Below are 17,111 nucleotides of genomic sequence, written 5' to 3'. Positions count from 1 at the left end.
GCACATTGCGTGCAGAGAAGGGACGGTTGGCTGTGCCGCGGGATTGCCCTGGCGGGAAGGAGACAGGGGCTCCAGACTGCTCTGAACGCCACCGCCAATCCCACCTCCAACTGAACTGAACCCCAGTTCCAGGCCTATTGGGGGAGAGACTAGACTGTTTGGTAGCAGGCGAAACTCGAGGGCACCTCACTCTCAGAGGTGCTTGCAGCAAGTACTGAAGGACCCTGAGGAATACTGAGACTCAGGAGCCGCATAGGGCGTGACTGAAAGAAACCAAGGCTGTAGGCTCCACCCTGAAACTCCGCCCCATCAGGGAAGCTGTGAAAATGCCGAGACAACGAAATAGATCACAAACAAAAGAAATGGAGGACAAAAAGCAACTGGATATAGAGTTCAAAACCACACTTATAAGGTTGTTCAAGAATCTCCTAGAAAAGGCCGATAAAATAAAAGAGACCTATGAGAATATGAAAAGGGATCAACTAGAAATAATAAGGGATCAACAAGAAATAAAGAATACATTGTCTGAAATAAAAAATATACAGAGTCCTAAAAACAGAATGGAAGATCACAAGAATCAAGTCAAAGATTTGGAACATAAAGAGCCAGAAGACACTCCTCCACAGAAGCAAGAAGGCAAGAAAATCCAGAAAGTTGAAGATAATGTAAGAAAACTCTGGGACAACTTCAAGCGAACCAACATCAGAATTATGGGGGGTCCCAGAAGATGAGAGAGAGCAAGATATCAAAAACATACTGAAAGAAATAGTGACGGAAAACTTCCCCCACCTGGTGAAAGAATTAGACTTACAAGTCCAGGAAGTGCACAGAACTCCAAACAAAAGGAATCCAAAGAAGACCACACCAAAAAAAATTCCAAGAGCAAAAGACAAAGAGAGAATATTAAAAGCAGCAAGAGCAAAGCAGGTAGTTACCTATAAAGGAGCACCTATACGATTGTCAGCTGATTTCTCAACAGAAACCATGCAGGCCAGATGGGAATGGCAAGAAATATTCAAGGTGATGAATAGTAAGAACCTACAGCCAAAAATAATCTACCCAGCAAAGCTATCACTCAGAATCGAAGGTCAGATAAAGAGCTTCACCAATAAAAAATAAAAAAACTAAAGGAGTTCATCACCACCAAACCAGAATTATATGAATTGCTGAAGGGGGTTCTTTTGGAAGAGAAAATAAATAAAGATAAAAACTATGAACAACAAATATGTAACTATCAACAAGTGAATCTAAAAACCAAAAAAAATTTTTTTTTAAATCTTTTGAACAATATTAACTGGTGAATATAACAGAATCAGAGGTATGGAAGGGGAGTGAACTGACGATTCTCGGGGAAAAGGGGATATGGGGATGCTGAAGAGACTGAACATAAACTGTGCACCTATGGATGAGGACAATGATGGGTGGGGAAATGACAGAGGGTGGGGTGGGAACCTGGTGCAGGGGAGCAACGGGGGGGGGGGGGGGGGGGGAGAGGAACATCTGTAATAATATGAACAATAAAGATTAAAAAAAAAAAAAAGATAGTCCTTTGAAGTGATACAAATAGACATGAAAAACATACCTGTTCATACACTTGCACCATAGATCCTGCTAAGAGATAAATTTTTGATGAAGAACCCCAAATAGAATGATTCTTCAAATTTTTATGTAAAACTGGTTCCAAATATGCCCCATAAATTGTCTGTAATTGCTCTCTTTCTGGGTAACTGAAAAAGAAAGTCAAAATAAATACTTTTTTAAAGAAGTTGAAATAAATTATTAATCTAAATTATTATTTTAATGTTAACTTATAGCAATGGTTTTCAAACATGCTGCTTTGAGACATAATTGTCTCCAAAATGTACTCAGGGGCTAAGGCCAAGCTCAAAGTCCCTATTCTCACTTCAACCAAATTAGATCCCTAATTATTTGTTGTAAAATACTGAGGGTCCTAATAGAAGATTACAACAAGATTATTTAACAAATATAATTGACTCAAAAATCACTGATCTTTAAAAAAAGGCTAAAAGGAAAATTCTCCCTAAGATAAGGCACTTTGAGTTATGCAGAGCCTGTACATAGAGCAGTAATCCACCTCAGAACTAAAAGAAGAACTAATACAACAAATAAAATCCAACTCTCCCAAACTAAAATCTATCTCAATATAGTTTAATCGGTGGCTATAACATTTCTGAAAGGAGAATGTTAATATATGGTTACAATTAGCATGAAAACATAAAACCTAGATTTCATAAGGCAAATATATTAAAGAATATAGTGCCATAAGCATAAAATTGCAAATTCCTGTAACAGTTATGGACCATGGAGACGGGTGGATGTATTAGAGTAATGCTATCAGTCACAAAAATAACCTAACTTTACTTTCTTCAGATTTAAATTATCTGTTTATGCCCCTAGCTGGTTTGGCTCAGCCTGCAGATTGACGGTTCTTGAGTGAATTCTGGTCAAGGGAATATGCCCAGATTGCAAGCTCAGTTCCCAGTAGGGGGCATGCAGGAGGCAGTCAATCAATGAATTCTCATCATTGATGTTTCTATCTATCTTTCCCTGTCTATTCCTCTCTGAAATAAATAAAAATATCCTATGTAATAAAATCATAATATGAAAGTTATCCCCTCAAACAGGAGTTCATCCAAGAGTTTGACCAGGGGGAGAGAATGGCAGGGAGAAGGGAGGTAGGCCCCAGCCAGTGGCAGCAGGAAGCTGGGGGAAGGTAGAAAGGCCCTGGCTGGCGGCAGGTGGCCGGGAGAAGGGAGGCCTCAGCCAGCAGCAGCAGATAGCCAGGGGAAGAGAGGGAGTATCCAGCCACAGCTGGCAGCTGCTACGGACCCTACGAGTGCACATATTTCATGCACTTGGCCTCTAGTATACTTATATTAATAAAAGGGTACTGTGCTAAATTAGACTGGACATCTTCCAGATGTCCTTCTAGACAAAGCCACAGTGGCAGGGGCCAAGGCAGAGGCAGTTAGGGGCAATCAGGCAGGCAGAGGAGAGCAGTTAGGGGGCGATCAGAACAGCAGTGGGGAGCAGTTAGGGACATCTGGCCAGCAGCAGAAGTGGTTAGGGGCAATCAGGCAGGCAGGGGAGCAGTTAGGAATCAGCCATCCCGGATTGCAATAAGGATCCTGGATTGGAGAGGGTACAGGCTGGGCTGAGGGCCACCCCCCCAAGCACGAATTTTGTCCACCAGGCCTCTAGTATATATATAAAAGCCTAAGCAACCGACTGACCAGTCGACAGATCACTATAATGCACACTGACCACCAGGGGGCAGAAACTCAACGCAGGAGCTGACTCTTGGTGGTCAGTGCACTGCCACAGCCAACCTCTTGTGGTCGCTCCCTCTGATCAGCCAACCTTCTGAGGGCCTTCCCCCCCAGCAAGATGGCCCCAATTGACCCCAATCGACAGCCAGGCAGAGGGGCCCCACCCATGCACGAATTCGTGCAACCGGCTTCTAGTATTTTAAATAAATAATCTATTTAGTTATATTTATAAAATTTAATAGTGTTTTTGTTTTTATAAAACCATAAACATTTAAATCTAAAATCTACCATTTTGATTCCTGATATTGTTATTTTAGAACAGGGGTCTTCAAACTACGGCCCGCAGGCCACATGCGGCCCGCAGAGGAGTCTGATCCGGCCCGCCAGGTTTTTTGGGCAGTGAGCGCAGCCGAGGTGTTACAGTAGGAATTAGTAGTTCATATAGTCCGGCCCTCCAGCTCTCTGAGGGACCGTGATCTGGCCCCCACTTTAAAAAGTTTGAGGACCCCTGTTTAGAACAAAGAAAAGACAAAACAGTTCTATTTTATTTCTAATATATAAGAAGTGTTGATTAAAAAAGCCTTTATCCTAAATTACTGCCTATAGTTTGAAAAGGGCAGGAGCTTAAGTTTCGACTATTTGTATATGCTACATTTTGAAGAAACATCATTAATGATATCGTTAATAAAATGCAAATATATCTCCCCAAGTTAAAAAAAAAATTTAAAACACTAAGATACATACTCTATAGCACAAAGACGAACAATAGAAGTAAATCTGGTAGTAAGCTTATGTCTTCCCAGTCTTCCTCCAGCTGACATAGACGCCACAATTTGAATATTTTCTAAACCAACCCATTCCAAATTTTCATCATAAAATCCTTGATATGTCAATACCTATTTGAAAGCAATTTTTAAAAATAAAAGTTTAATGCTTAAGATTTTCTAATCATAATATATATTTGCATAAAATTCAATTATTTCCAAATGTAATCATCCTCTACCTATCTCAAGAATTAAAAATTGAAATATACTTTAAATTATTATATCATTGAAAGATAATACTGTTCAAGACTGTGTTCATACTGTCAAACTTCAATGGGAAGGCAGGGGAGGGGTGGAGATTGGGGATAAGAAATCGACCAATGGACTTTATGCATGCATATAAGCATAACCAATGGACACAGACACTAGGGGAGTGAGGGCATGTGTCAGGGGTAGGGGGGAGTGGAGGGTGGAAGAAGGTTGGTTGGAGTGAAGTCGATGGAGAAAAAACGGAGACATATATAGTATTATATGTAATACTTTAAACAATAAAATAAAATTTTAAAAAAGAGAAAAAAAGACTGTGTTCATTGACTGTTAACTGAATTACTATTATTTTAAAATGCTTTCTCTCCAATAAACATTAAAATCCAGATGACAGTATAAATCCATCAACAATTATTTTTTTAAAAAATATAAGGAAATAATTTTTTGTTCTACAAGTATTTTATTCTTTTTGCAGTAACGTAGTAAAGGTAAACTTGAAGACATATAAGCATAATAAGTTTTAATTTAGAATTTAGGGTTTCTAATGTGATATAAATCAGATAAAGAAATAAAATCTTCCACACTGACTGAGAATGTATGGTCTCCAATACCTATACAGGCAAAGAGGGAACTAAAGAACTAAAGCAGCCAGAAGGGACATGCCTGAGGAAGTCTAATGCTCTGAGAATGCAAACCTAAAAAAATGGAAAACTTCCCCAACTCCAGCAGCACCCTCAGCTTCTGCTTTCCTCCTTTTAGGAATGAGGGATATGTAATAGGCATAGAGTAAAGATTGCTTTTACACTTCTTGTCATATATCAACTCGATGCATTATAACTTCTAAATGGAGGAAGACCAAAGAAAGCTGGAACAAGACTGAGATGCCTCAAGAGTTTAATTTCCATGACACATGCTAGATAAAACTGACTCTAAGCCGAAACCGGTTTGGCTCAGTGGTAGAGCGTCGGTCTGCGGACTGAAAGGTCCCAGGTTCGATTCCGGTCAAGGGCATATACCTTGGTTGCAGGCACATCCCCAGTAGGGGGCGTGCAAGAGGCAGCTGATCGATGATTCTCTCTCATGGATGTTTCTAACTCTCTATCCCTCTCTCTTCCTCTCTGTAAAAGATCAATAAAATATATTAAAAAAAAAAAACAAAAAAAAAACCTGACTCTAAGGAAGAAAGCAGAATTTTTTCTAGAGAGAGGAAAGGCAGGGGCTGGGTGAACATGGGCAAAGGTGGGGGGAAATGGGGATATCTGTAATAGTGTCAACAACAAAAATAAAGTAAAAAACATTAATGAAACTAAATTGGTTTCTAATTATATCAAAACACTTCAAGTGATAAGGCTCACCTGTTGCAGAAAAGCCACCAAAGTACTGGTGCCCCATTTATCAAGTTTGGGAAGGTTGATATCTTTTAAGTACAGAACAAGTCTTTCACAGTCTTTGGGTCTGTATACTCGACCGGTATTAGTACTGATTACCATGCAAGTCTGGCTCAGTTTCTGCAGGAGATGTCGAGATGTAGTTTGTGCACTACAGTGAACTGTAGCAATCTGAGTGGACCGGAGTTGGGAAAAGGCATACCTCAGCAGCATCCTATGAAAGATGTATGACATTTGGCTTTAAAAATACAATCAATAAAATACTTTTTATATTCAATATAAAATTTCTCTTTTATAAATCTTTCATTCTCTAAAATATGTCTGATGATGCGTAAGGAGAAGTGGTAAAATGGATATGGTAACTTTCTAATTTTTAGACTGGAAAAAACATATTCATATTTGAAGGCAATCCTGGGACTCTTTCAACAACAAAGTTTTCAGAAATAACTTCATTTCATAAAGTATATATAAAAGATACCAACTGTTTCCTCAAAGGTGAAGTAAATATTTTAAGATATTAAGATCTCTAAGTTAGGAAAAATTACTATGACTTTATAAAATTTTTTAATTACTACTAAAAATGTGAGACTAATAATCCTTGTCTCTTTTATGTCCAGAAATTATAGACACTAAAAATAGACTGAATTCTACTGAATTAAAAGCTATTTTCAAATAAAGATCTAATGTCAAAATTCACTTTTTATAAAATAAAGCAAATGTTAATTTGTGAGAGTATATCTAAGGTACTTATTTTTTGTTATGATTTTATGGACAGATTCTTTTATAAGTATCTTCTAGATTATTCTCTTTCCATTAGAAAATACATAACCTGGCAGAAAAGAAAAACATATTCTTCTCCATAGTCAAGTTATTTTTACAAGCAGTGGCAAGGAAAGAGTCCTTCGTGAAAACAGAAGTGCTAGTTTAACCAAAAAAATAAATAAAGCTATTAAATCATTTTAAAAGAGGAAAGAAGCATAAATTCACAATATACACCTCTATCAACATATTTTGCTCTTACCCTTTGCCACATCCTTCTGGTCCCACGAGAATAAATGGCTGTTTGGTGTCAGAACTTAACCAAGGTTTGAAGTAATCTAGACCTCGTTGCATGTCAGGAGTCTGAATGACTGGAAGTGTTTGGATATTGCTGAAATCATCAGCGGTCAAATTTTCCGGCTTCTTCGGCACATACGATGCTAATCGTCCTTGACTCGGGTCATAGTAGGTGTCCATTGGTTTGTGCGCATCTGGAGGAGATTCTCGTGCCCAAGTAAAAACCTTAAGAGGAAAAGTTGTAAATTTTTAATTCTTAAAAGTAAATGCCCTAAAAAGAAACATCTTCGTTAGAAAAATTTCACATATTATAAACCTATTTAAGATCTCTTATCATTAAAGTAACATTTTATCTCAAATATTATTCCCTAAATGATCATTTAAGCAAATAAATGTCACCAAGGTATAAATGTATTCAATTTTTAATTGAGTTCTTATGAGCACTAAATTATAAATTACACAGTGTAGGAATCCTATACCCTTCAGGTCCACCATGTTCAATCCCAATGTTACCTACCACCATTGTTCATTGCTCTCTACCTGTTATTCTTCTTTCTCACTTTAAAAACTGTTCTTTTCCAAGATATAAAGCAGAGTTAGCTCCTAATGGTACTTTCAACATCTTTATTCTGAGATTAGGCAAGAGAATATCTGTCTAAATGTATATATTTTATGGTATTGAGTAGTAACAATGAGAAATAGTTGGCAGCAGAATGACCATGGAAAGGGAAACAATAGAGAAAGTAATAAATGATGATATCAAAGAAGAAACAAAATGACATAAATTAAGAAACATAATGTTGGAGTCAACTCAAAGGAACATATATTTAATCATTTCAACATAGACCAATAGAAAGAATCCCTTAATATGTAGAATTCAGTTTTATAAACAGCTTAGGCAAACTATACATTTACATTTATTTAAACAAATATTTATAATGATTAATACATCTTAGCAATCATAACATTAAGACAATTCTGGTTAAATAATTATTTTAAAAATTTATTATTCTAACATTAAAAATAAATAATTGGATTTATTCACATAGCTAACTAAGTTCAAAATGTCTAACAAAAAATATTTGCTGCAAATTTTATTCTACTAGAATATAATTATTTAAAATTTTAATAATACAAAATATAAACAGAAATATAAAATATACATGTATTTAAATGCATTATAATGCATTTAATTAAATGTAGTGAATGCATAATTTTAAAATCAAAAGTTCTGCATCTTATACTTACAGGTAATTTTGGCAGTTAAGAGTCAATGAAAATTTTTTTTTAATGTACACTGAATATAGGCTTTAAACTGTATTACCTCTCTGGTGAATTCCAGTCGTGATTTCATGTTCAGATTTCCACCAAGTCCCCTTATGAGATTTATAATAAATTGATCATGATCTTTGCATCCATGTAGATGTGACAAACCATTCATCACAGTCCCAACCAAACTTGTTTCTACCACATAGTCATTCTGTTATTTAAAATACATAGTACAGACAAAAGGCAATTAATAAGTTAACTCAGAACATACAGATTGGCATTTGCATATCTTTTTTAAGGATCATCTTTAAATGTATCCCTCTTTTCAACTTATACGGTAGAAAGTTTAGATTTCAATCAATTATAAAATAGAAATTTTGAAAATAAAAAGTAATCATAAAAAACACAACTATATATTTCTAACTATAGTTAGAATCCTCAAATAAATATATGTTTTTTTTACTTCCTAAACAAAATATAAAGGAAAGGTAAATTAATGAGCATTGGTTTAAAAAGAATAGTTTCTCATTTCCTCTAACTATTAAAAAAGAAGCTATAGGCAAGGGCTAGATTGATGGCACTGGACAAGAAGCTAGTAAAAAGCAGGCTTAAATGAAAACACATTTGGGAACTTTCTCCCTAGCAAAATTATAAAATGAAACTTTCGAATTGAGGTCATATCGATGATTTTCATCTGTGGTCCTCTAGGGCCCCTGTGTAACTGCCGGGGAGTTAGGCGAAGAAAGGGTTCTCATTCATCCAAAAGTGTTTACTAAGAACCAACTGTGCACAGAAACTGTATGCAGTGCTAGGTATTTTTTTAAAGAGTGATCTAAAGAGTATTTTATCATAGAACTTGAGTCTAGCAGAGGAAATAGTTAACAAGTTGTGGTAAAAGCTATAGAGTAGCAGAACAGTGTTTTGAGTAAGTCAGATTGAGGGTTCAAGGCCTAGAAGAGTGACATTGATACTAACGTCTGAAAAGTGAGATCTGGCCATGAAACATATGGAAAGGTAAACCACCGATATAGCTAAGGAATTAAAAGAAGTCTATGTAAGCAAAGAAAAGGTGGTTTAACCTAGAGAGGCAGGCAAGGGCCCAAGTGTGCAGAATTGCATAGGCCATGGAAAGGAGTGCAAGTTTTATTTTCACTGCCTTTAGTCTTCATAAGTCACAGTGTAAAATGATCCAATTCGCATTTTTTAGACAACCATTCTGCTTGAATAATAAATATTTTGTAAGAATGGAGAAATGAGAGGATGAGCAGGAAAAGGAAAATAGGTCAAAATTCACTGCTTAGGCCATGCAAAGAATTTTAGGCTTTAAAGCGAGATAGAGAAAACCCACATATGTTCTTTAAAGATGTTCTAAATTTCTAAATTAGCACAAGAAAGCAAAACTCTGGTTACAAATAAAATCAGTATTTGTCTAGAGTAGGGGTGTCGAACTCAATCAGAGAAGGGGCCAAAATCTAAAATCCAGCCTAAATCGCGGGCCGAATGGTTTACTGAACAGTCATAAACTGACAATGTCATAAACTGACAGCGGAGTGCAGTGATGACAGCGCGGTGCGGGCCACATTGCAAGGCCTGGCGGGCTGGATTTGGCCCGCGGGCCTTGTGTTTGACACATGTGGTCTAGAGCATCCATTATGGTATATCTCTCAGAATCTGAACATGGTGAACAAAGTATAGAATAAAAAAGAACCCTCAACACATTAAAAAATATATATATTTAAAACAATAACAGGGACCTGATCTCAAAACAAACCAGTTTATTTCTAACTGAATCTTTGATGTCCACTCTATGGCTTAATAATCTTATCCTATCATCATTTCTACAATCACAAACTCCTACATATTCCATCTAGTATCATTTATATTTCTCATTTTAACATTAACAGCATATAAGTAGATGACCTGAAGGTATTTGCATTGGAGAGCCTTAATGGGCTCTGTATAGTTTATATTAATGAATAACATATCTACTGAAAAGGTGTTGGAACACAGGCATCAAGTATTTAATTGAGCATATGAGTGCTCATTCACTCACCACTCTCTTATTAGCACACTTGGTTCTTGGGATACAATAAGGAGTTAAGACAGGTGTGGTGCTTATTCTCGGTGCTTATAATTGAATAAGGGTCCCTCAGCATGGCCAGCAATCAGGGTCAATCGGGGCTGATGGGGGCCGGCTGGCCAAGGAGGGACCCCAGAAGGGCTCCAGGGCATGGTCAGCCTGTCTCATCCAGTCCCAGTCAGCCAGAACCCAACGGCAAGCTAACCTACAAGTCAGAGTGTCTGCCCCTGATGGTCGTGCACATCACCAGGAGGTCATGATACAATTCCTAGTCAGGGCACATGCCCAAATTGCAAGCTCGATACCCCATAGGAGACATGCAGGAGGTAGCCCATCAGTGATTCTCTATCATTGAGGTTTTTATCACTCCCTCTCCCTTCCTATCTGAAATCAATAAAAATATATTTTTAAAAAATAAAACAAATAAAATTAGAGAGATATTCCATTACACTGTATTCAAGATTTTTAGGTAAGCAGTTCAAGATATTGTGGATGGGAGAATTAAAGTATTTTAAGACTAAACATAATAAAGCATTATGCCAAGAGATATAGGAAAGCAATGAAAACACCTACCTGGTACTCCAACCCAATATTCTGACAGAGCTCTACTAAAAGGCAACTATATCTTAATCATTATATGTCTCATCTGAATGATTAATTGTGAAATAGTATAGTTAACTTACCTGCTTTAGAACCCACTGTAAAGCTTTTTCAAAGTAATCTCCAATCCAGGTTTCAAGGTTCTGCCTATGTTTAGGAGGCTGATTCCTCAACCAAGATTTTATTAGCGAATTAATATCAGTTTCTTCATCACTAAAACAGATGAACAAACACATAAGAAATTACTTAAGAAGAAATTGTCAATTTATTTTCAAAATAAATTTCTGATCCAATAAACTAAACACTATTCATGTATCTGCTACATGTTGATTTCATGGGCATATGTTAGTTACTTCTCCATATTCCCATACATGAAGGTATCATTTTCATAACTAAAGCAAATAAATTTCATCTGTATTGCTATAAATATAAATTAAAGAATTATAATTATATTTTCTGCAACATAGCAAAAAAGTAGACTAAACCTATCCTACTCAAAGTGCGGTCTGCTTATTGGAAATACAGAATCCCAAATCCCATCCCAGACCCACTAAAGCAAAATATTCACTTTAACAAAATCCCTGAGTGATTCAAATGCACATAAAAGTTCATGGAAACCTATCTCAGCATCTTAACACAGATCTTCAAAAATACTTGCTCTTTTTCTCTAATCCAAAAATATCAACTACCTAAATTTCCATGGCATTATTAAAAAACTTTTTCTACAGTATAATTCTTGTAGCAAAGCACTTAATTATATGACTAACATGCATGACTGATATTAAATATCATATTGACATGTTATTCAAAATAATATATTACATAATTATAATTATACTAAAAACAACTCAGAGATTAATAAATTTAGAATTGACAAGGGCCCACCAGTGCATTATTTTTCCTATCTTGTAACACTGTTTCATAGCAACAATATTATGAGCCCTTGAATTTCTATCCAGTCTAATAAGGAAAAGAAAAATGGAAAGATCAAAGGTAAATATTTCAGTTATATTAAATCATCTCAAAACCTATAAACAAGACTCCAAAGTCCTTCAAAATAAAGACATTGTCATTAATGATATCTCCCTAATGCCTTGGGCAACTGCCTTCCAGGTTTCTCCTGAACAATCCTAGTTTATACTCATTGCTCCAGGATAACTAATAGCATTCTTTTTCACTATTTTTTCATTTTATTTTTCAAATATAGTTTAAATTATTTTGTATTAGTTTCAATTGTAGTCTCTTTCACTATTAAAAGATCCTCTTGGTTTATTCTATAGCAAGTGTTCAATAAATATCTACTGAAGAAATAAATGAAACTTAGGTACGAGCTAATTAAACAATATGTATTCATATTTTACATGAAATCACATATACTTATTAAGCCTCTAAAAGCAATATCTGGTTCACCAACAGTTTTCAAACTTCTACAGCAATATCCATGGCATTTTACTCACCATTTATTTTGCTTATATGCTATCTTGTATTATAATTGTCTTATTTATTTTCTCTACTTGAACATATGTTCCATAAAAAGTAGTTCTCTTTAAGTGCAAGTTTTAATCCTTTCCTGCTTTGTCTCTCCTAAAATGACTAACTTTGTGGCAAATATACATTCAATAGATTTTTAATTTAATTATAATTTTTCATTTTATCTTATATTTCTTCATAAAATTTTAAGAATACATGAAATAAGCAAGATAAATTGTGTAAACTATTGCTACTAAAGCTATAAACCCAATGTTACATTATATATTTTTTAAATATATTTTATTGAATTTTTACAGAGAGGAAGGGAGAGAGAGAGCCAGAAACATCGATAAGAGAGAAACATCAATCAGCTGCCTCCTGCACTCCCCACTAAGGACATGTCCACAACCAAGGCACATGCCCCTGATCGGAATCAAGCCTGGGACCATTCAGTCCACAGGCCGAGGCTCTATCCACTGAGCCAAACTGGATAGGGCACAATGTTATATTTTTAATAAAATCTCAAAATGTTAGAGTTTATTACAAGTTTAATATAAATGTTTCAAAGAAGTAAGTAATGAAATAATTTTGGAAACAATAAATTTAAACCAAAGAAATAACAGTATCATGTCATACAACACATAAAGTCACTTTAAATGGCCCTAAAACAGTAGAGCACTTTATATAGACTGATAAACATCAAATTCTAAACAAATTCATAAAGTAAAAGAGAACATTCTAATTACTCATTTCAGGAGCTAAAATTGGCTCAAATGTCCATGTTCTGACACGTACATATCTAAAATTAGTTTACTATTCATTTTTGTTCTTTAAGCCTCTTTCAGATATAAAGAAGAAGAAAAAAGTATTAAGAAAAGAGATTTCCAATTTGTAAAATTAAAGGTTGGACCATAAGATCATTTGAACTTGGATTAATCTTAAAATTCTATAAATCTGAGATTCTATTATTAAAATACTAACACTAAGCTTTATAATATTAGCCTCTGCCCTGACCAGGTGGCTCAGTTAGTTGGAGCATTGTCCTGTACACCAAACGGTTGTGGGCTTGAATCACAGTGGGCACAACCAACCATACATACAGAAGGCAATCAATCAATGTGTTTCGCTCACATTGATGTTTCTCTCTCTTTCTTTCTCCTCTCTCCTAGAACCAGTGAACACATCCTCCAGTAGGATTTTTTTTTTTTTAAGTTTCAGTAACGGTAATAGAAAAAACAAGAAACAAATTTAATAGTTTCTGTTTCACTTAAGCAAACAAAAATGATTATTTAGAAATTGTGATAGGACAACATTGCTGAAATAATTGAATTGCAGTAAAACAGTAACTGAATGAATTAAAACTTAGCAAACAAAAAAGTTATTAAAAAAGAAGAAAATTATACATTATTTATAAAATACATAATTCACTTAGCTATGAAACCAAAGTAATAATTAAAGAACATTCTAATATAATATATGCAGTTGCTTTTACGGTTTACCTAAGAAAGATCATTCCCATTCTAGATATTGTGGCTGGCGAGGCACAACTTAAATCATGAGTTTCAAATACAAAGTTAACATTTGGGCCAAACTGAATCCTTTCCCCGCTGGGCATAGTGAGTAGTCGATTGTCATCCAGAACCGAATTCAGAGATTCTATCCATTCAGGATCAATATCGCCATCACAGATTATCCATGAGCTGACATCTATTTTCAAACCATAAAAGTAAAGATCGAATAAAAATATAAGCAATGATAATAATTAAAAATAAGGAATAAATAATTCTCTTACTCTTTAGAAGTGATTTCGATAAGTATCACTTTATATTACTGAAGTTAAATATAAAGAACAAAACATAGAACAAGTTGAAATTTTTTATGTAAATGTGCATTTCAAATGTGCTGGAGACCCCATGGATTATCCTGGCACAGCTGGTCAATCACTTTATATAGCATGTGATAATATTCTATTTATCTACAAACATACAGGAATGAAATCTCACTGAAAGAAAACATGGTATGCAAGAGTTAAGTGTTTTTATTTCCTTAACCTTGTCTTCTACCATGTCATAAGAATGTATGGCCAAGACCGGTTTGGCTCAGTGGATAGAGCATTGACCTGCAGACTGAGGGGTCCCAGGTTCGATTCCTGTCAGGAGCATGTACCTTGACTGTGGGCATATCCCCAATGGGGGTGTGCAGGAGGCAGCTGATCGATGGTTCTCTCTCATCGATGTTTCTCTCTATCCCTCTCTCTTCCTCTCTGTAAAGAATCAATAAAATATATTTTTAAAATAAAAAATAAATAAATAAGAGAATGTATGAATGCTTGTCATGTAATAGCTCTTTTAGAAAATATTGAGAACCCACTCTTTAGAGAAATTTTTAAAATTCGCCACTAACTTTTTTATATATAAAATGGTCATTTAAAAGGGAGCAGTGAGCAAGTGTGTATATAAATCTTTCCATTGGAGAAACTTTTTTTATCCATTCCTCTTAAAATGAGAGTGATTTCAAGTTGTACTTGGAACTTTAAAACAAATCAAAGAGAAAAGTACCAACAATAAAAGTGTGAGGAAGCCCTGGCCAGGTAGTCAGTTGGGCACATTCCTATGTTACGGTTCGATTCCCAGTCAGTGCAGATATGGGAGGCAACCAGTTAATGTTTCTCCCTCACATGGGTCTTTCTCTCTCCCTCCCCCTCTCTCCAAAATCAATAAAAACATATCCGTGGGTGAGGATTTTTTTTTAAGTGTGAGAAAGAGTATAGATAATACTGGTTTCTAGTTAGTGTAATAATATTGACTACATTGAAAATGAAAAGACTATATTGAAAATCCCTTTCAATGTATTAGATTTCTAAACTTTTCACTCACTGGCTTAGAAAAACAACTATAATTAAATTATGACCTAACAAAAAGTAGGGAGTCTTCACTTGATTCTGGCCAAAAACTCTCCTAACCACCAAGCCAAAAAATGTATACCTATTTTATAACTGTAACACTGTTTCATAGCAACTTAAATTTTCAAAATTATTTAAAACACTGTATTCAAACTGATGAGTTAAAGGCATTTGTAAAGATACCAATTTAATCCTAAATAAAAATTTGTCATCTTGCTTATTTATGAGGCATTATGGTATCAACTCAGCAATAAAAAATTGTGTATTTATTCAGTAAATTAATCTAGTTGTGAATTTCAACTCACCCAGATTACTCTGAGTTCCTATTATAATAAAGTTGCTATATGTCAAAATTATTGCATGTCTTGGGCCCCTCCAAAGTAAAATATCAATATACATCATTGAAAGGCAGTTTATGGCCCTGACTGGTGTGAATCAGTGGTAGAGCATTGGCCTTTGCATGGAAAGACAGTGGATTCGATTCCCAGTCAAGGGCGCTTATCTGGGTTGCAAGTCTGATCCCTGCCGCTGTCTGGTTGCTTGTGGGAGGCAGTCAATCAATGTGTCTCTCACATCAGTGTTTCTCTCTTCTCTCTCTCTCTCTCTCTCTCTCTCTCTCTCTCTCTCTCTCTCTCTCCTTTCTCTCTCTCTCTCTCTCTCTCTCTCTCTCTCTCTCTCTCTCTCTCTCTCTCTATCTCTATCTCTCTCTCCTATACCCCCTCCCTTGAGTATTAAAAAAAAAAGGCAGTTCATGGTCATGTATAAGACTTGATAAGAATAGCATTATAACAAGCTCTATCATCCACTAAAATTAAGTACAGCAATGATTCACACAACGAAGACCAACCTTGAGGTTCTCGAACTACTTGGCGAGCACTATTTGTCAAAACACCATCAGACCATTCCCTTGTATCCATGTCAATATGGCCTAATAACTGGTGTCTAGGCATAGCTTTGGGATTCATGGTATATTGTTTTACCACTTTGCCAATTTTAAAAAGTGCTGCCCTCAGCATCCTCCATAGAGTTGATTTTCCGGCTCCACTTGGACCAACAATAACAACTCCCATCCTCTGGCGTAATTGTTCGTACAATTCCAAAGCCTTCTTGATCTAGTAGAAAAGAACATGGTAAAAAAATGACTTACAGTACACAATATATATTTACATCTCATTCTATAACAGTTATTGTATGTAAATTAAGCCTTCCATTTCCTCAGTGGAAGATGAAGCCTTAAATTAAACAAATATTCTTAAACAAATCTGAACATATATACAATGTGATCTTTAAACCCAGTATTTCCTTTAAAAAAATGTTTTCTACATTATTTGACAATGCATGTCTATTATGTTCTTCTCTCACTCATTCATCAAATATACTATATTTATTACTTTATTCACTTGTTCACTCATTTATATCCTGTGTCCCTCAAAAAAAAAAAAGTGTTCATTGTAAACGTGTACTTGTGCTACATAAAAAGACGTACTAAAAAGAACTGCTAAGAAATTGACAAACACTAAAATAAGTGATGAAGCTGAACATCACCATTTTATATATAACATTTATATAAAATGAATCTATTATATGCCAGACTCTGTAAATGGCATGAGGAATAAAATGCTGAGCAAAAACAGACATGAATCCTGCCTTTCATGGAGACTACTAGCTGATGAGGGAGAATCAATATTAATCAAATACAAAATGAAACCCTAAACAAACATATATAGGGTATCCCAAAAAATGTATACACACACTTTGGATAATTATAAAGCCAGAGTTTATTCAAATAAATTTCATTTTCAAAACTGAGCTGTTATAAAGTATGTACACATTTTTAAGGCACAACCTGTATAACAAGAAAGCACATAACAAGGCAAACTAATCTGGACTTAAAGATCAGGAAAGGCTTCCCTGGGCAAATAAGATTTAAGTGGAAAGATGAAAGATAAGATGAAAGATAAGGAATAAATTGATAATAAGAAATTAACTAGTTGGAAGGATCAATTTAGTATAAAATATTCTTGA

General features: G+C 35.2%; 1 protein-coding gene across 3 annotated transcripts in view; it reads right to left on the bottom strand.

Annotated features, from left to right (window-relative positions):
• DYNC2H1 (dynein cytoplasmic 2 heavy chain 1) overlaps positions 1-17,111 on the bottom strand; it is a 245,015-nt gene that overhangs the window by 166,827 nt on the left and 61,077 nt on the right. For all 3 annotated transcript variants that reach the window (XM_084893697.1, XM_084893698.1, XM_084893699.1), the window contains exons 38-45: positions 15,934-16,198; positions 13,684-13,891; positions 10,798-10,927; positions 8,090-8,245; positions 6,731-6,990; positions 5,677-5,923; positions 4,035-4,186; positions 1,583-1,727 (exon numbers count right to left, since the gene is read on the bottom strand). In XM_084893697.1, the coding sequence (XP_084749823.1) occupies positions 1,583-1,727; positions 4,035-4,186; positions 5,677-5,923; positions 6,731-6,990; positions 8,090-8,245; positions 10,798-10,927; positions 13,684-13,891; positions 15,934-16,198 (1,563 nt within the window). The remainder of the gene's footprint in view (positions 1-1,582; positions 1,728-4,034; positions 4,187-5,676; positions 5,924-6,730; positions 6,991-8,089; positions 8,246-10,797; positions 10,928-13,683; positions 13,892-15,933; positions 16,199-17,111) is intronic.

Source organism: Pipistrellus hanaki (assembly GCF_964339955.1).
Source record: "Pipistrellus hanaki genome assembly, chromosome: 9".
NCBI classification, from domain to species: domain Eukaryota; kingdom Metazoa; phylum Chordata; class Mammalia; order Chiroptera; family Vespertilionidae; genus Pipistrellus; species Pipistrellus hanaki.
Note: the sequence above shows the minus strand (reverse complement) of the source record. Positions and strands in the feature narration are given on the sequence as shown.